Source organism: Marmota flaviventris, chromosome 3 (assembly GCF_047511675.1).
Source record: "Marmota flaviventris isolate mMarFla1 chromosome 3, mMarFla1.hap1, whole genome shotgun sequence".
Classification (NCBI taxonomy): domain Eukaryota; kingdom Metazoa; phylum Chordata; class Mammalia; order Rodentia; family Sciuridae; genus Marmota; species Marmota flaviventris.
Window position 1 is genome coordinate 128,797,642 of NC_092500.1, and position 19,734 is coordinate 128,817,375.

At 40.3% G+C, this 19,734-nt stretch overlaps 1 protein-coding gene across 1 annotated transcript in view; it reads left to right on the forward strand.

Moving 5' to 3' along the window:
• Phc1 (polyhomeotic homolog 1) overlaps positions 1-19,734 on the forward strand; it is a 26,910-nt gene continuing 7,176 nt past the window's right edge. Inside the window, exons 1-8 of the mRNA XM_027950546.3 lie at positions 1-276; positions 3,160-3,317; positions 5,124-5,234; positions 5,985-6,065; positions 7,077-7,226; positions 8,009-8,164; positions 15,452-15,944; positions 17,745-18,562. Of these exons, the coding sequence (XP_027806347.1) occupies positions 3,204-3,317; positions 5,124-5,234; positions 5,985-6,065; positions 7,077-7,226; positions 8,009-8,164; positions 15,452-15,944; positions 17,745-18,562 (1,923 nt within the window). The 5' untranslated portion in view covers positions 1-276; positions 3,160-3,203. The remainder of the gene's footprint in view (positions 277-3,159; positions 3,318-5,123; positions 5,235-5,984; positions 6,066-7,076; positions 7,227-8,008; positions 8,165-15,451; positions 15,945-17,744; positions 18,563-19,734) is intronic.

The following is a 19,734-nucleotide window of genomic DNA, read 5'->3' on the forward strand; positions in this document are numbered from 1 at the left end:
CTGCATCCCCCACCCTCTCGGCCCGGCAGGAAGTGACAGGCCCGGAGCGAGCCCCCAGGCCTGGCAGAGCCGCGGCCGGGCCGGCACCCGGAGCGGCGGGAGGGGCGGGGAGCGGCGGCCGCACAGGGCACCTCCCACCCCGCCCTCGGCGCCCCCGCCCCTCCAGGAAGGGGAGGAGGCGAGGGGAGCCCGCCGCGGAGGCCGAGCAAGCCCCCCGCCCAGCCTTGCGACTGGGGACCCCGGCACATGAGGTGGACGCCCCCCGCGAGGACTCGGGTACGGAGCCCGGCGCGAAGGTAACCGGGCGACCGCGGGCCGGGGAGGGGCAGGACCTCTGGGGGCTTGGCTGCGCGGGGATGTTTCTTCAGCCACCTCCGTCTGTGTAACGCCCCAGGTACCTCCCCCAGTTGCTTTCCCTGCCTACCTCCAGCGCTTAGCTCTACAGTCTTTTGGCTCTGCCTGTCCAAGTATAATTGCTATTCATTTCGCTGTGCTTAGTGCTGTCTGTCCGTCACCCCTGTTGCCTCTGACTGCTCATTTTCCCATTCATTTTTACCCTCTCTGACTTTGGTTCTTCCATGCGAGCATGTTTTCTAGTTACCTCCCTGCTTTTCATGGTCCGCTGGGTTCCTCAGTCTCCAATTCCTTGACTTTTGTGTCCCTCCTGCCTGCCCCTGCTCACTTAAATCTGTTCACTGCTGGCACTGTATTTACTCCGTTCCCTCGGTGTATTTGATTTCTCTTTGGACCGGCATTTTCATTAAGGTTCTGTATAAAGCAAGAACTCCTGGGCGTCTGTTATCCTTATTCCGTAGATTACTTCCATTTCTTTGGCACAGTCTTCCCTGAACCACCCTCCCTCTCTCACCTCCCTTCTCATGCTCCATTCTTTCTGCAAGATAGAGTTTTATGCTTAGAGATAGTTGACTTCCTCCAATTCCTGAACCAATTAAGCCCAGTACCAGGTCTACCTCAGTTTCCTTTTCTAGCTTCGGTAGGTCTGTGCGCCTACCCAGCTGAACACTGCACACCCGAATGCTACCTTCCAACATGACCAGGGCTTAGCTACTCTAAAGTCCTCTGTATGTCAGCCTCTCTCTCTCTCTCTCTCTTTCGGTTTAATTCCGAAATTTTCAGTTCATTGTGCCTCCCATACTGTTTGTTGTCTTCACTTTCTGTATTTAATCTTGCAGTCACAACATTGATCGTAAATAGATTTATGTGCCCAGGATCCATTTGATGAGTTTTCCCCGGAGAGAAGACTTTTAAGTTGGCCCCTTTTATTTCTATTTCACAGTCTGAAAAAAAATATTAATAAGGCTTCCATTTTGGGGGAAATGAGTTATTGAGCATTTTTATACAAGCATAGGAATTGTCCCATCTATAGCTAATTTGGGGTCTTATGTATCTCAGTCCAGTGAACTAAGTCCAAAAAAATCTATACAACTATGCTGTGCTGCCTCTAATCCTTACCCACTTTTTTTCTTCACATGCTGATAATGAGGATTCATGGGTCTGTATCTGTTTAGTGCTTTGATATTTTGGCAAAAGATGTGGGGAGAAGGTAGACTGGAGTTGAAGCTGATATGATTTCTCCTTTGTACTTTTTGGGTTATATCCATGTTTGCAGTGATATTTGCTATTTCTAAAGGAAACAGAAGAGATGGGTATTCTTGGGGAATAATGATGTGATTGGATGACATTGGGAATGGAGTAAGGAAAAATCATAATTTTATTGCCCAGGTCAGCTGGTTTAATTTTATTTTCTTTGCTTGTTTGTTTGTTTGTTTTGGATGCAATTTCTAAGATAAATCTGTTCGCCCTAATAAAACTGCTGACAGCCCTTAGTAGAAATTCTGGTTTGATGTTTACATTCCTAAACCAAATAGTGCTTTGGTGACCTGATATATGTAGTGGCTTAGTGCCTCAAAAGTAGAGAATAAAGTGTGCAAGTTTAAAAGAGGGAGAAAAATAAGAATGAGCAGCAATCCATGTTGTCATTTAGTGCTGCTTTGGAAGAATATTTCTTTTCATCTCCTGTCTCTTTGCTTGGTTCTCAGTAGTATTTACATATGGGTTTTGCAAATTTAGTGTAGTTCTGAGAGGCTAAATTCTGACACTTTGGTAAAAACTAAAAGGTGAATATTACTTTTTTTGAAGATTTTCATTGTTATATATTTAATGTTTAACCTGTTAAGATGACATAGTTCAATCAGTGTGAAACCTTTACAAATCCAGAAACTGAGGTATGTAAGGAGGAAAAATGACATGGTTTGAGATGATGTTATTAGTAGTATGGACTGAAGCCAGGTAACAATTTGTGCTATATAGACTGAAGGCTAACTCTTCTGCTTCCAAGTTTTATACCCTTCCATGATCCATTTAACATCTTCAGGCCCTCCTCCTTGACATGAGGATAATGATTGCTCATACTCAGTGAATGGTACTGCTTTAATTACAGATTTTTTGACTAGAAGAAGATATGTACTAATGTAAAGATTTTTAAAAAATATTTATTTTTTAGCTTTAGATGGACACAATATCTTTATTTTATTTTTATGTGGTGCTGAGGATTGAACCCAGTGCCTCATGCATGCTAGGCAAGCGTGCTACTACTTGAGCCATAACCCCAGCCCCTAATGTAAAGATTTGATACTCAGAAAAACTTTATATTGACAATTACAAACAGGGACAATAATCTTTTACTTTATAGCACCGTGAGATATAATACAGATCAAGCATCTAACCCAGTGAAAGAAGGCAGCTAGAAGCTTTACTGTAAATGATGACCATTGCTAAGATGACAATGATGTAGGTGAAGATAAAAATAAGACAATAGCAAGTTTGGGGAGATTTTAAACTTAAAAAGTGCGAAGCGGGTGTTAGGTGGCTTTACCATTTCTGAGTACTATGTTGCTTTCTGGTGATTTTATTTAATGACAAGCATGCAAAGATTATTTCCTTTGAGACAATTAATAGCTTAAAAAGGTGGTGGGGTGGGGCTGTTGAGATTGTATTGTAGATTGGGGAATTTTAGAGTTTTCTCTAAGAGAAAGATTTTTAGATAACTTATAGATTTACTGTGGTCTTGAATAATAACATGAAAAAAACAGTTCATTATCAAGGTGTAAATTTTAATCCTTTACTCCTTCCATCTAGGTCTTGGCTCAGACCACCACCCTTGGGGACCCTGGAACACTATCATGGAGACTGAGAGCGAGCAGAACTCCAGCTCCACCAATGGGAGTTCCAGCTCAGGGGGCAGCTCTCGGCCCCAGATAGCTCAAATGTCCCTGTATGAACGACAAGCAGTGCAGGTGAGGCTGAAGTCTGAGGGGCTAGGATCTGTGAATATGGGCTTGTGTAGGCAAAGATGCTGAAAGGTAATTGTTTTTAGTTTCTTTTAAGCAGTTGGAGGGAGTCAGTTGGATTAGGTGATGACTAAGGCTTCTTCCAGCTCTGAGAAAAGTTGGGACAAACAGAGAGTGAAATTCAGTTTTTCTTTTCTTTTTTTTTTAATATAATTCCTTTTTTTTAAGAGAGAGAGAGAGAGAGAGAATTTTTTAAATATTTATTTTTTAGTTTTCGGCGGACATAACATCTTTATTTGTATGTGGTGCTGAGGATCGAACCCGGGCCGCACGCACGCCAGGCAAGCGTGCTACCACTTGAGCCACATCTCCAGCCCTGAAATTCAGTTTTTCAACTAAGGATTTTTTTTTTTAAAACTAGTATTCAGCCATCTAGCTAGATTCAAACTAACTATTTCTTTTCATGGATTGACAGGATTTTACCTTTGACTGTTCTTGTAAATTACCCTGAAGAATGGAGAGGTGTCATGGACCTCTCTCTCTCTTTTTTTTTTTAATAATAAAAAAATATACATATATATTTATATATATATTATATATTTTAGTTGTTGATAGACCTTGATTTATTTATATGTGGTGCTGAGAATCGAACCCAGTGTCTTACATGTGCCAGGCAAGTGTGCTACCACTGAGCCACAGCCCTAGCCCTCATGGACCTCTTTAAAGATTTATTTTTAGATAAATAACAAATTTCAATTTAAAAATTTTAAAATTCTATTGGGGATTGAGACCTTTTACTTAAAAGATTTTTCTTGCTAGAATAACTATGCATGTAATTAGAATAGTTGTAATTATTAAAATTTGAGAGGGTACTGGCAGTTGAACCCAGGGCTACAATACAGTCCCAGACCTTTTCTTTCTCTCTCTCTTTCTTATTTTACTTTCTATTTTAAGTTAGGGTCTTGCTAAGTTGTCCAGGCTGGTCCCCAACTTACTATCCCCCTGTCTCAACCTCCCATTTACAGATGTGTACCTCCATTCCTGGCAGAATGTTGTAATTATTAAAGAATAAGAATGCAGTAAAATCTAGTTAACACAAAAACTGAACTACCAATAACATTTTCATAAACATCCTTAATCATATTGTTGGTATTTGAAATTGTCAATTGAAAATTTTACCTGATAGAATCTTTCAGAAGCCACTAATTAATTTTCTATTATTTATAACCCCTAATGGCTCTTTACCCTTTACTATATGCCTAGAATATGGTCTTTCACTTTCTTCTTCTTTTTTCTTTTGGTATTGGGAATTACCATAAGCTACATCCCCAGTCCTTTTTATTTTTTATTTTGAAACAGGGTTTTACTAAGTTGCTGAGGCTGACCTTGAACTTTCTATCCTCCTGCCTCAGTCTCCGGAGTCTCTGGGATTACAGGCATGTGCCACTGCACCTGGCTTATTTTCTTCTTTTCTTTATGTTAATTGATATCCTGTTTATTTTCAACCTGTTAGTCCTTGCTACATCATATATTTCTAGGTCTCACATTGGACATAAGAATTCATATGAAATGTACTCTTTTCTTTATATGTGAGGGTAGACCATAGAATTAGTTGTTTCTCCAGTTTTTGGAGATCTACATAGACTTGCTAGTTTTAATATAAAAATGGATAAATCAGATGATTTAGCTCAATCTCCCTTCTCTTTGGTTTTTCTCCTTCCCATGGCTATCTTTCACACTAGTACAAGGATTTGAGTAGAATAGGAGTTAAGGAGTGATTTGTTCTAACTGTTGCATCCTGTCTTCTCCTAGGCTCTGCAGGCATTGCAGCGGCAGCCCAATGCAGCTCAGTATTTCCACCAGTTCATGCTCCAGCAGCAGCTCAGTAATGCCCAGCTGCATAGTTTGGCTGCCGTCCAGCAGGTGAGAGGTCAGCAGCCAGCTGACCCAAGAGGGAGGGGATAGACACCATGGGTGGATAGGGGACTTTTGTGGAATATTGCATCCTCACTAAGCCAGACTAGGGGCAAAGTCTCCTTTGCTTCCTGTGCTTTTATAGGAGCATGGATACATCTTAGTTTCTGCAGTTGCAGTAAGAACTGGGGAGGAATCACCTTTTAGAGGTAGAATGGCTATGTTCTAGACCTGTTCTGAATGCTTGAAATGTCTTTAGTCCAAATTAAGATGAGGTCTAAGATTTTCGACTTTGAAGACATAGAATGACAAAAAGAATGTAAAATATCTCAGTAATATATTAATACTAATTACACGTTGAAATGATAATATTTTAGATATATTGGGGAAAATAAGTTAGTGAAGTTAATGTCCCTTGCTTCTTTTTACTTTTTGAAAAATTGTACATAGTAGACAATTATATATGTGGCTCACATTATATTAGTATTGGACACCTATACCCTGTATTTATTATTGACTCATGATGTGGCCTGTCTAAAAGTTTTTTATCCACCTAAAAGAAAGTGGGAACAAGAAGACATGTTGCCTGTCTGCTCCAGGAGGGTTATGCGAGGGTTGTTGGGTTGGTGAATATACTTTCCCATACTCTGTTATTACCTGAAATCTCTATATATTTTATGTCTGTGATTTATTACTGTAAGACTGAGAACATCTTTTTCATTGTCTGTACTATTTCTTGTTTCCCTTCCACTTTAATAGGCCACGATTGCTGCTAGTCGGCAAGCCAGCTCCCCAAACACCAGCACTGCACAGCAGCAGACTACCACCACTCAGGCCTCAGTGAGTACTGCCTCTCTCACTGAGCCCTTGTCCCTGGGTTAAACTACTTAGCATAGTTGATTTGAGGGTGTTTATTGAGCCATCAAGTGGATATTTACTATTCTAATACAGAACATATTAGTACTAAAAGGGAAGATAACCAGCTTGCATCTGTACAGGAATCTTTAACAAGGAACCTAAGGAAGGAAGAAGAAAACACTGATGAAGAAAAGAAGATAAAGGAAAGGGGCTCTGTTAGAAAGAAATGACACATGTTTCATTTCATTATTATTTTATTACCTTTTTGTGTGTTGGAGTCCTGGGGATTAAACCCAGGGTGCTCTACCACTGAACTACATGCACAGCCGATTTAATCTTTTTTTTTTTTTTTTTTGGTGAGGCAGTCTCACTAACTTGCCAAGGCTGTCCTCAATCTTGTGATTCTCTTTCTCAGCCTTTTGAGTTGCTGGGATTACAGGTGTGTGCCACCATGCCTGGTGCCATTGCATATTTTTGCCTTCTCAAGTATTAACACAAGTGGTTAGGATCTATCTATCTATCTATTTGTTTATTTATTTATTGGTACTGTGGATTGAACCCATTGATGCTGAGTTACAAAGTGGTCAGGATTGATCCTATTTTATTTATTTATTTATTTGTACTGTGAATTGAACCCATTGATGCTCAGTTACATTCCTCGTTCTGTATTTTGAGGTAGAATCTCACCGACTTGCTTAGGCCTAACTAAGTTGTTGAGGCTGACCTTGAACTTTTGATCCTTCTGCGTCAGGCTCCTGAGTCACTGGGATTACAGGCGTGTGCCACCAGACCCATCTTTATTTTATTTTTGACTTTGGTTATACCAAGGTAGCCAGGATAACAGTTTTGGATAGGAAGTTATTATGCATTTCCCTCTGACTCCTTGAGAGTGAGATATTCATTTATTGACTGGGTCACTCTGAATTTGTCAGTCATGTAACTTTCCTTTTACCTCTCCCAAATCCTTAGTCTGGATTCCTTTGTGTCATGCAGATTAACCTGGCCACCACGTCAGCTGCCCAGCTTATCAGCCGATCACAGAGTGTGAGCTCTCCCAGTGCCACCACCTTGACTCAATCCGTGTTGCTGGGGAATACTACTTCCCCGCCTCTCAACCAGTCCCAGGCCCAGATGTATCTGCGGGTAAGCTGTAGACATAGTAACCGTTGTCTTGGGGACATAAGTTCCTATTTATACTTTCCATGCCAAGGACTTGAGTAAGAGCAATTTTATTTATTTGTTTATGTATTTATTTGTTGTTTTGTGGTGCTGGGGATCAACACCAGAATCTTACGATGCTAGACAAGCACTTGACCACTGAGCTACATCCTCAACCTGAAAACTTTTATGTAACTTTGGTTACCAGATGTTTTGAAACAAGTTGATCTACTTCCCATGTCTTAATTTACCCTTGAAGTGATGATGCTCTGTATTCACAGGTAGCCTGCAGATTATATTGAGATTCTAAACTAATATTTGGCTAAATTAGTGTTAGATGTAGTCTAACTTTTAAACCTGTGATTTAAGTATACAAATCGTTAAGGGTTGTCTTTCAGCTTATCTACTAACTCAGTCTAAGACCCTTGTTTCAGCTTCTTTGATGTTTGAGTCTTTGTTATCAATCCATAATTTTCTGTACATTCCAGGTTTTTTTTTTTTCTGGATGATTTATTTTACATATATATATATGTAAAATATATATACATATATACATATATATATATGCACACACACACACACATACATACACGTACACACACATATACATACATACATATGGAGAATAAGAGATTCCTGGGTTGGTGTGGAAAGGGACAGGGCTTAGCTATTTAATACCTGCTGTTTATTTTTTCTTGTGGTCCTTCCCTTCTATTTCTTCTGTCTACTCTTTTCTTCTTTGTTCTTCTTCCTCCTCTCCTTGCCAGCCACAGCTGGGAAACCTATTGCAGGTAAACCGGACCCTGGGCCGGAATGTGCCTCTAGCCTCCCAACTCATCCTGATGCCTAATGGGGCAGTGGCTGCAGTCCAGCAGGAGGTGCCATCCGCTCAGTCTCCTGGAGTTCATGCAGATGCAGATCAGGTCAGTGGCAACCACTTTACTGTGGATGGGGTCTGGGAAGGATGAAGGGAATGGCCTAGACTAGGGACTACCCTCTGCCCCATTATTGCTTTTCAGAACTCTTATTTTTTTGTGTGGTGTTTTCCCTTCATTAATCCCTGTAAAATGTGAATTCTTTAAAGCTTTTGGGTTGACTTGATTTAGAAAGGATAGAATTGTCTGAAAAGAGCTCTGTGGATCTGGCGAGTCTTACTTTGAATACAGGATAAATTTCCAGACTATACTTCTAGTCCTTGGTGATTCAGTTTTATTCAGTCTTAATTCTTTCCCATAGTAATGTCTCCCGAAGATAAGGAATGGTCGAGGGAATTCTGTTGTTACACGTGAAGCAGACCTGGCTGAGTTGCTGAAGGAATATTTATTTTCTTCTGCTCATGTCTCTTACTATCATTCTCAACTTTTAATCTTCTGTTCATTTTTTTCTCTAATAAAAGTCTTCTTTACCATTACTCTCTATGACTTATTTCCAAAATACATATATTTTTTTTAGCTTATTGGATACATTATCAAAGTAGGATTTGATAATGATTATTTCATTCTTTTAGTCTATCAGTAAGTAATATTGAGCCCTTTTTATTGATACACTCAGATATGTATTAGAAATTTTGGAGGATCAGAAAGGGATATGTCAAGTCTTCAAAGAGGTTGGAGAACAAAAGCACTCAGGTAAATGGTACTAACTTTGAGTGTACCACAAGTTTATAGAGAAGACTTGGTTGCAGGATACCTGAGTTACCTTAAAAAGGCTGGGTAGGATTTGATTTGGAATGAGGAGAAAACGAGAGAGAGCACCAAGTGTTAGGGTATAGGTCATATGTGTAAATATGAGTGTATGTGGAAGGGTAGAGATGAGGATAAAGGAGAGATAATAGGCCTGTGGTAGAAGAAGTCAGTGCTAATGAGCAACCTAAAATCCAAGAATAGGAGGTTGTAGTCAACTTCATAGGCTGTAGGGACCATTAGTGATATTTTACAGCAGATTACAGGATAAGAAAGTTCTTTAAGAAGAATCATTGAGGCCAGATGTGATGTTACACATTTGTAATCACAGCTACTCAGGAGGCCGAGTCAGGAAGATCACAAATTTGAGACTAGCCTGAGCAATTTAGTGAAACCCTGTCTCAAAATAAGAAATAAAAAGGACTGGGGATATAGCTCAGTGGTAGAACATTTGTCTAGAATGTGTGAGGCCTAGAGTTCAATCCCCAGTATTGGAAAAGAAGAGAAAGAAAAAAATTATTGAGGAACAAAGCATGTGCCTGGATAAGAGACACTAGGAAATCTGCTTGAAGACCTTGGTCAGCTAGTTATATAGTCTTTGTTTCAGACTTTGCTAATAACAGTGGGAGCCAAGAATAAGGCTGTCCTCCTTCCATGTCCATTTTTTTCATTTACCAGTTCATTCATTCATCAAATCCTGGGGTATCAATATGTTGAGGGACAGATGGTAGTGGTTACAATGTGCTCTGTTGTTTGGGTCAGATTCTAGCTCCATTACTTACTGTGCCCATGGGCAAGTGACCTGGCATCTTTCTGCTATGGTTTCTTTATCTATAAACTGGGTATTATAATATACCTGCCTGATAGTGTGTATGAAGGACAAATTGAGTTGATGTGTGCAACTGCTTGAACAGTGCCTGAACATAATATTTAAGAGTGTTAACTGTTGTTGACATATCACACATTCTTAGCCTTGGAGGCCCAGCAAAGTCATGATCACTATGTTTATGGAAATTATAGCCATCAAAGCAGTAGATGTTAAACAGTAGATGTTAAACACCATTTAGTGAATGGTGTCATAATTGCTTTACTGCAAAGTACAGGATACTCTCAGAATAAGGGATGGGGGGATAGAAATCAAAGAGGTGACATTTAAATTAGAGCCTATAGAAGTTTGCCAGGTATGGATGTGGGAGAGTGTTGAAGGCCAGGAGAATTTTATGTCTAAAGGTCCTGAGGAGGGAAGGAACTTGATTTATTTGAAGAATCAAAAGAAGGCTTGTTTTGCTGACATTTGGCAAAGGGGGCTAGACAAGTGGGAGGAACCTCATCTTGCAGGGCCTTGGTGGCTGTAATTAGGCTTTTGAGCTTTTTGTAAAGGGTAATAGGAAGCTGTAGAAAGATTTAAAACATGGAAGTAATGGGGAGAGGTCTTTTTTGAAAAACTGTGTGTACTCCTCTGTGGACACTAAATAAAATGGTGTGTGAATAGGGAGAATAACAGTGTTAGAACAGTTTAGGAGATAGATGGTGTTTGGATTAGGTGTGTAACAATGGAGTAGAACAGAAATGTGTAGATATGAGAATAACTTAGAAGAGTCATAAAAGAAGGTGAACTGTTTGAGTAGACAGGGAAATTGAGGGAGATGTTGGCTCCGAGCTCTTATCTAGCAGTCGGATGGATGGCTGTTGATAATGTTCATAAGATGGACATTGGAGAACTGGATTTAGAGTGAAGCTTAGGTTTAGACATGAAGACTTGAGGTGAATGTGAGCCACGTGAAGAGATATTGAGACAGCAATATATGGTTCTTAAATTCAGAGGTCTGGGTCTGAAGTAGATATGTGAAAAGTAGACATATAGATAATAATTGCAGCCACGGTAATGTTTACAATTTCTTAGGGAGATGGTATGGATTAAAGAGAAGAACATGGGATAGGGAGCCCTGAGGGTTAGGATGAACCCTTACTAAAGCAGTTCAAGGTTGGTTAGAGAGGAATGGGCTGATATAGAGAAACAGGAATGACGGATAGGAAAATCTGGACTCCTTAGTGTCATGAAGAAAAGGGAATAAGATGATACAAGATGGAAATATATGTGTAGGGGAGTGCTCATCTCTTTTGAATATAAGAAGATGGATGGATTTATTTATGTGGAGGGACTGCTGCTTCAGTAGAGTTGGAGGGGGGTTGAATCCAAAATTGTATGAATTTGAGGAATGAGTGGATAGTGGGATTGAGTACAGTTAAGGTACACAAGAATTTAGCATTGTTGGGGAAGGAGGACAAAAGTGGGGAAAGGGAATGTCTTGTTCATAGATGCGAGGGGCTGATAGAGAAGGGGAGGTTGAAGAGATGAGATAATTTCTGTGATAAACTTGCTGAGAAGACAGGAATAGATGGACCCAGAGCATAGAGAAGGATGGCCCTTTGATAGGAGGAAGGAGAGAAGGGGAAAGGAAGGAGATACATGCTGGTAAATGTATATATTGGGTGGTAAAACTGTGATGAGGTATGTTCATATAATGGTTTTTATGTTCTCTGCAGAGGTGAAGAGTAAGAAGAGAAAGTGGTTCTTTCTTTTTTTGTACCAGGGATTGAGCCCAGGGGTGCTTAACTACTGAACCACATCCCCACCCCTCTTTTATATTTTTATTTGGAGACAGGGTCTTGCTGAGTTGCTTAGTGCCTTGCCAAGTTGCTGAGGCTGCCTTTGAACCCATGATCTTCCTGGCTCAGCTTCCCAAGCTGCTGGGATTACAGGCATGTGCCACTGCACCCAGTGTCCCTCCTGCCTTTTTAAAATTTTGAAATAAATAAAATATAATTGTTAAGTTGCTGAGGCTGGCTTCTTTTAATCCTCCTGCCTCAGCCTCCCGAGTCTCTGGAATTATAGGTGTGTGCCACCACGCCTGACTGAGAAAGTGGTTCTAAGGTATAGGGAGAGTAGGAAAGTTGGAAATAGCTATTGTGAGAAAGAAGCTGATTTTTAAAATGGCATAATTGCCAGATATTATGTGCCCTAGTGCCCAGTCTTGATGTTCTTGTTTTGTTATTGTTGTGTTTGTTTTTTCAACCCTGAAGGTTCTTGTAAATTTCTCTCCAAAGCTAGATCCTCCCTTTTGCTGCTTCTACCTGAATTCAGGTTCTTATTTTTTACCTGACTTACTGTATCAGTTTCCTAATGGCCTTCTTGACTTCACACTTGTCTTCTTGTGATCCTCTTCCATGTTATTATCACTGTTTTGAAATAAGAAAACATATTGTTACAAATTAAAAAAAAAATTGTTCCTGTGATACACAGAATTAGATAATTCATAGTCTTTGACTACAGTAGTCCTCATTGGTCCACTTTTATTTATTTACTCAGTAATTTCTTAACAAAATAATAAGTAGACTAGGAGTATAATTTCCTGGTAAAATGTTGTTGGTCTAGCATGTGTAAGGCCTTGAGTCAATCCTCAGCACCACAAAAAATAAAAGTGTAATAAGCAGTCCCTGCTTCCATACACTGCCTACCCCTACCCATGATAATAATCATTCTGATTCCTAGGTTCATTCTTCCTTTGGGTCCCTTTTATATAGTCTTATTGCATCTCTGTATATTTCTAAAAATGTCATCTTGGAGGCTGAGGCAGAAGGATCACAGGTTTGAGGACAGCCTCAGCAAATTAGTAAGGCCCTAAGCAACTTAATGAGACTTTGTCTCAAAATAGGAAAAACAAAAAGGGTTGGGGATGTAGCTTATTGGTAAAGCACCCCTGAGTTCAATCCCCAGTACCAAAAAAAAAGAAGTACTTTTGATCATGAAAAATTTTCAGACAAAAATTATTGGCACGTTGCCATTCTATTTAGGTCCTCTGCTTGTGGATTAATTTGAAGGAAATCCCAGACCCTCACCCTTCTCTCTCTCTTTCTCTCTCTCTCTCTCACACACACATACACACATATACACACATACACACACAATTTTTGTTTAAATTTATGAGGCACTTGTATATAATCTTTATTTGTGAGAATACTTTTTTTTTTTTTTTTTTTTTGGTGGTAGTACTGGATTGAACCCAGGGGCTCTGTATCACTGAACTACATCCTTAACTTTTTAAATTTTATTTTGAGACATTGTCTTGCTAAATTGCTAAAGCTGGCCTTAAATTTGTGATCCTCTTGCTTCAGCCACCTGAATCACTGGGATTACAGGTGTGCACCACTGTGCTGGGCAGAGAACACTTTTCTTTATGGTGGTGTGTTTCTATGTTGCCTAGACTATCCTTGGACTCCTGGGATCAAGAGATCCTCTTGCCTCCGTCTACCAGTGGCTGGGATCACAGGTTCACACCACTGCACCTGGACTGAGAATGTTTTTTTTGTTTTTGTTTTTAGAGAGAGAGAGAGAGAATTTTAATATTTATTTTTTAGTTCTCGGCGGACACAACATCTTTGTTTGTATGTGGTACTGAGGATGGAACCCGGGCCGCACGCATGCCAGGCGAGTGTGCCACCGTTTAAGCCACATCCCTAGCCCGAGAATGGTTTTTTTAACTTATTTTCCAATTACTTTTATTGATCATGTAGGCAAAAGAGTACCTTGACTGAGAATACTTTCTTAATAGCATATTTTCAAGTTCTATTTGTTTTGTAGCCATCGTTGATTAATTTTAATTTCTATATAATATTATATAGTATGAATATACTACAGTTGTTTCATTTTTTTCTTCTTTTTTTATTCATCTTCTCTTTTTGTTTTTCCTTTGGAACTGGGAATTGAACCCAGAGGTGCTTAATCACTGAGCCACATTGCCGCAGTCTGGCTGGGCACAAATGCCGCAGTCTGGCTGGGCACACAATCACGAGCCACCACACAGCTTGTAGATTCAAACAGCAACTCTTTATTCCCGAACTCACACCAGCCGTCTACAATCACGTTCTGGGGAAATCCACGTTCTCTGCCCAAATCCACGTTCTCTGCCCAAATTCACCTCCACTGGGCTTCTATCTCCAAAATATACTGTCTAAATCCCGTGAGAACTCAAGGGGAACTCAGGCAGCAGGATGCGCCCTATTCCCAGCAGGAATAATCTTAAACCTTAAACCTGGAACCTAAACCGGGAACGCCCTAATCCGCCTTGGTCCTTGAGCAAGGTCACCTACATTCAATGTCACTGCAACATGGGGTACGCTGGCAAGGAAATTGTCATACCTACTTGGCTAATGGCTCCCAGCACCACATCCCTGTCCCTTTTTACTTTTTAAATTTTGAGATAGGGTCTCACTTAGTTGAATAGGGCCTTGCTAAGTTGCTGAGGCTGGTTTTGAACTTGCTGTCCTACTGCCTCAGCCTCCGAAGTTGCTGGGATTACAGGTATGTGCCACCATGCCTGGCTTCTTTTTCTCCTATAAATGGCAGTTTGGGTTGTTTGTAGGCTTTTGTTAATCTCAACAGTGATGGTGTGATAATTCCTGTATATGCATCCTGTTGTATATGGTAGGAATTTCCCTTGTGGAATTCTAGGTTTCAGGGTGTGTATGTGCATGTGCACTAAACTAGACCCCAGCCCTTGGTAATGTTTGTGCTGATTAGTGTTTTCAGTGGCTTCCTATAATCATTTAGGGAGTCATAATTTCTTCTCTCATTCATAGAGCACTATGTGCTAGTTGCTGCATGAAGTGCTGGGACTATATAATGAATAAGACATAAACTTGCTGTCTAAACTGAAGTTCAGATTATCCTTAACACAATAGGCCCTTAATAATCTAGTATGTTTTTAGCTTCCAGCCTCAACCTACCTTCCTTGATTCATTTCTTTGTACTTCCTGCAACTCAATCCAAACATAATGAAATAGTTATAATTTCTTTTTCTTTTCTTTTTGGTACTGGGGGTTGAACTCAGGACCTTGTGCATGCAAGGCAAGCACTACCAACTGAGCTATATCCCCAGCCTGAAATAATTATGATTTCTGAAAGTACAGTGCTCTTTTGTGGGTTTGTGTCCTTGCAAATGCTCTTAGCTATTTCTTCACATCACCATCTTCACTATGACTTACAGTCTTAGATAATATATCACTCATTTTAGGAAGTCATTTTGATCTCCCCAGTGTGACTTGATTTTCCTCCTCTGTATTTCCATAGAACTTTATTTATATTTGTGCGTATTATTACATAATTTTATTAGAAAGTTTTTATTAGGAGTAAAGACTGTGTCTTTCATACCTGCATTATCAGTATTTAGTGTAGTATTTGAAGTGTAGCTGTGTAGTAACTGCTGAATGAATGAATGAATGGAGAGGAAAGGGAAAATCAAAGAGATTTTCTAGGAATAAATGATAAAATTTGATGATAGTCTTAATAGTGAATGGAGGAGGCTAAAAAATCAGATGTATCTACAAAGTTCCTCCTTGGGAGACTAGAAGGCCTTTAATATATGTTGGAGGTGGGGGTACAAGTTGAGGTAGGCTATGAATAAGACACTATAGCTATCTGCTGTTTTTTAATCAATCAGAGAAATCTGTTTTTTAAATATTTTTCAGGTGCAGAACTTGGCAGTGAGGAATCAACAGGCCTCAGCTCAAGGACCCCAAATGCAAGGCTCCACTCAGAAGGCCATACCTCCTGGAGCCTCCCCTGTCTCTAGCCTTTCTCAGGCCTCTAGCCAGGCCCTAGCTGTGGCACAGGCTTCTCCAGGGGCCTCAGGCCAATCTCTCAACCTCAGCCAAGCTGGTGGAGGCAGTGGAAACAGCCTCTCAGGGCCAATGGGTCCAGGTGGAGGTGGCCAAGCTCCAGGGGGTTTGGGTCAGTTGCCTTCTTCAGGAATGGGTGGTGGAAGCTGTCCCAGGAAGGGCACAGGAGTGGTTCAGCCCTTGCCTGCGGCCCAAACGGTGACTGTGAGCCAGGGCAGCCAGACAGAGGCAGAAAGTGCAGCAGCCAAGAAAGCAGATGCTGATGGGAGTGGTCAACAGAATGTGGGCATGAACTTGACACGGACAGCTACACCTGCGCCCAGCCAGACCCTCATTAGCTCAGGTATATTATCACCTCACATAATATCATAAATCTCTCAGAACTTATTTGAAATCTTTCAAATTACCTTTCTTTGCCCCGTTTTTCGCTTGGCCCTGGAGTAGTGGAAGGAAAGAGAATTACATCAGCCTTGAGTGTATTAGTTCAGGGACAGGAAAATAGTTAACAGATAAAGGTCTTATCTGTATCTTCCAGGCAACAATCAGGTTTTAAGTTACTCTTGTTTACTTTCCTAGGCCCCTGAGTTCTGTAGTTTACTCATTCTACTTACTCATGAACCCAGTTCTTACTGAATTGCCTACTGTGTTCTAGGAGGTGCTGATACATCTTTCTAAAGCAGATTCTGTGTCCTCATGTTACTTACAGTTTAGTATAGGATATTAATTCTGTTTAATGGTAGTTAGTTGGTCCAATGTAGGACAGATATAATATAAATACTTTAGCCAGGCATCGTGGCGCATGCCCGTAATCCCAGTGACTCTGGAGCTGAAGCAGAAGGATCACAAATTCAAGGCTAGCCTCAGGAACTCAACAAGGATCTAAGCACCTTAGTGAGACCCTTACTCAACATAAAAAATAAAAAGGGCTGCCCCTGGGTTAAATACCCAGTACCAAAAACAAAACAAAACAAAACAAAACCCAAAATGTTTTATATATATAAATGTTTTAGAACATTTAAGATTATCAAATAGAACCATGATTTAATATAGTCAAATTGTGATCATCTGTATCAGTGATGAGGATAAAAAGGAAAACATAATAATAATAGCTGTAAGTAGTTTATACTTCCTTTCAGATAAGATATAGTGGGTAAAATATAGTTAGATGTATCTTCCTTGGTAATGTTAATTTTTTTCTGCTTTCTTTGTTTCTAATACCTTAGTTATTGGTATGTTTGAATAATTTGGTCACAAAAATTTAATGAGTTAATTAGACATTACTAATAACTAGGTATTTAAATACCATAGCATTTGTGGTTTTTTTGAGGTACTGAGGATAGAACTTGGGGTGCTCTACCACTGAGCTACATCCCCAACCCTTTTTATTTTTTATTTTTGAGACAGAGTCTTACAAAACTGTCCAGTCTGGCCTTGAACTTGTGATCCTCCAGCCTCAGCCTCCCAAGTAACTGGTATTACAGGTGTGCTCAACAGGATACTATAGCACTTATATATCCACAGTGCTCTCATTACATATTTTATACATACTTTATGTGTTCTCTGGACAGTCTGGTAAAATATGGAAGGTTGGAGATTGTAAAAGTCTGAGCCTGCAGCTACTGACTCCTCAGAGTTCTTAGATGGTAACCTAACCTGATGAATTTTTGAAAACTGAGACATTGATGAAAAGATATTGGTGTCTCTAACTTTGTTGGTATTCTTTCAGTGAATATTTTTTGTGTGTCAGCACTGGACTCTGTTTAGGGGTGTGAAAGTGAATAAAACATAGAATCAGCCTTTGCAAAACTCAAAGTCTAATCACATGGAGAAAGAGCCAACCTCTGTACTCCTGAATACAGAGTAAAAGGATAAGTTTTGTTTGAAATTACTGAGTTAGGATGTTGATTGAGCCAGGGAGTTTTTCTATGGTATCTACACTAGATAATGTTTACGTTTAGTAATGTTTTGACTTAGTGGAAAGAATATGAATGAAGTGATGTCCAAGTTCTGTACAGGCTAGATTTCTATTCAGTGTAGTTTAAAACTAGGTAAGCCTTGGAAAATGATTTTACTTTTAATTTTGAAGGGTTATTATTTTCTGTTCTTTTTTCCCCTTTGTAATATTCTGGGTTTGTTCCTATAGCCACGTACACGCAGATCCAGCCCCATTCTCTGATTCAGCAGCAGCAGCAGATCCACCTCCAGCAGAAGCAGGTAGTGATCCAACAGCAGATTGCCATTCATCACCAGCAACAGTTCCAACACCGGCAGTCCCAGCTACTTCACACAGCTACACATCTCCAGTTGGCTCAGCAGCAGCAGCAGCAGCAACAACAACAGCAGCAGCAGCAGCAACAACAGCAGCAGCAGCAACAGCAGCAGCAGCAGCAAGCCACAACCCTCACTGCCCCTCAGCCACCACAGGTCCCACCTACTCAGCAGGTCCCACCATCCCAGTCCCAGCAGCAAGCTCAAACCCTTGTAGTTCAGCCCATGCTTCAGTCTTCACCCCTGTCCCTTCCACCTGACCCAACCCCCAAGCCACCCATTCCCATCCAGTCCAAACCACCTGTAGCACCTATTAAACCTCCTCAGTTAGGTGCTGCTAAGATGTCAGCTACCCAGCAACCACCACCCCATATCCCCGTGCAAGTTGTGGGTACCCGGCAACCAGGTACAGCCCAGGCACAGGCTTTGGGTTTGGCACAGCTGGCAGCTGCTGTACCTACTTCCCGGGGGATGCCAGGTACAGTGCAGCCTGGCCAGGCCCATTTGGCCTCCTCACCACCTTCATCCCAGGCTCCTGGTGCACTGCAGGAGTGTTCTCCTACGTTGGCCCCCGGGATGACCCTTGCTTCTGTGCAGGGGACAGCACATGTGGTTAAGGGTGGGGCTACTAGCTCTTCACCTGTTGTAGCCCAGGTTCCTGCTGCCTTCTACATGCAGTCTGTGCATCTACCGGTGAGTGATGTCTGATGCTGCTACCCATGAGAGTGGACCTGTACTGAATGGAACTAGAACTCAAATTGAGTAGGGGAATGAAGTGTTGAGAAATTTGGTACTGGTGTTTATGTGCTCTTTTTATAAGAGTCATAGATTTAATATGTATAACATCTGAACTTTGTACTTGTAAATCATTCTGAGGTTTGGGATATACACTAAGTTAGATTGAGGTAGCCTAACTAGCTATCCCACTGCTTGATATTTTTCCAAAAGATCTAAAATTGGTATGCTGTAGCAATATAGTCTCTTCAATGTTTATAACAGCACAATTCACAGTAGCCAAATTATGGAATCAACAACCCAGGTGCTTGACAGTAGATGAGTGGATTAAAAAAATTGTAGTGTGTGTGTGTATATATGTATTTATATGTATGCGCGTGCACACACATGCACACAATGTAGTTATACTTAACCATAAAAAAATAATGAAATAGTGGCATTTGCCAGTAAATGTATAGAAATGGAGAATATCATGCCAAATGAAATAAGACAAACTCAGAAACTCAACTTGAATGTTTTTTCTCATGTGGAGGCTAGAGTAAAATAAAGGAAAGGGAGAGGGAAGGATAGGATGTCATAAAGATAAAGGGGAGATGAGTAATATGGAAAAATGAGTTTGAGAGGCAGTAGATGAGTAGATGAGGGAAGGCAATGCAGAATGAATTCTTAAAAATCATGTATTAATATTCCACAGGGATATATAAATATTTCATAGGGAATTTCACTTTTATATATAAGTAAAAGGAACCAATCAAATATGAATAAATAGATGAGCAAAGAAAGTCTAGTAGAAGAAGGAGAAAGCAGAGGGGAGAGAAGATGCGAAGAAAAGGAAAGGATCATGAACTAAAATCAAAATTCTATGTATGTATGAGTTTGTCGGGATGAACCCAACTACTGTGTGTAACTGTAAAGCTCTAATTTTAAAAAAATGAATAAAAAATTGTATATATCTAAAGGAACGATAACAGCAAAGAAGAGAGCCTTAACCAAAACAATCTTTGGAAAGACAGTTTTTGTTTGGGCCACAGTGGTCTAAGTTATGACTATGCATTAAAATGGTATTGCATTTTGTTTTGTCCTTATGTAGACGTTATACTAATTAGGGATGACCAAGAATTTAGTGTATA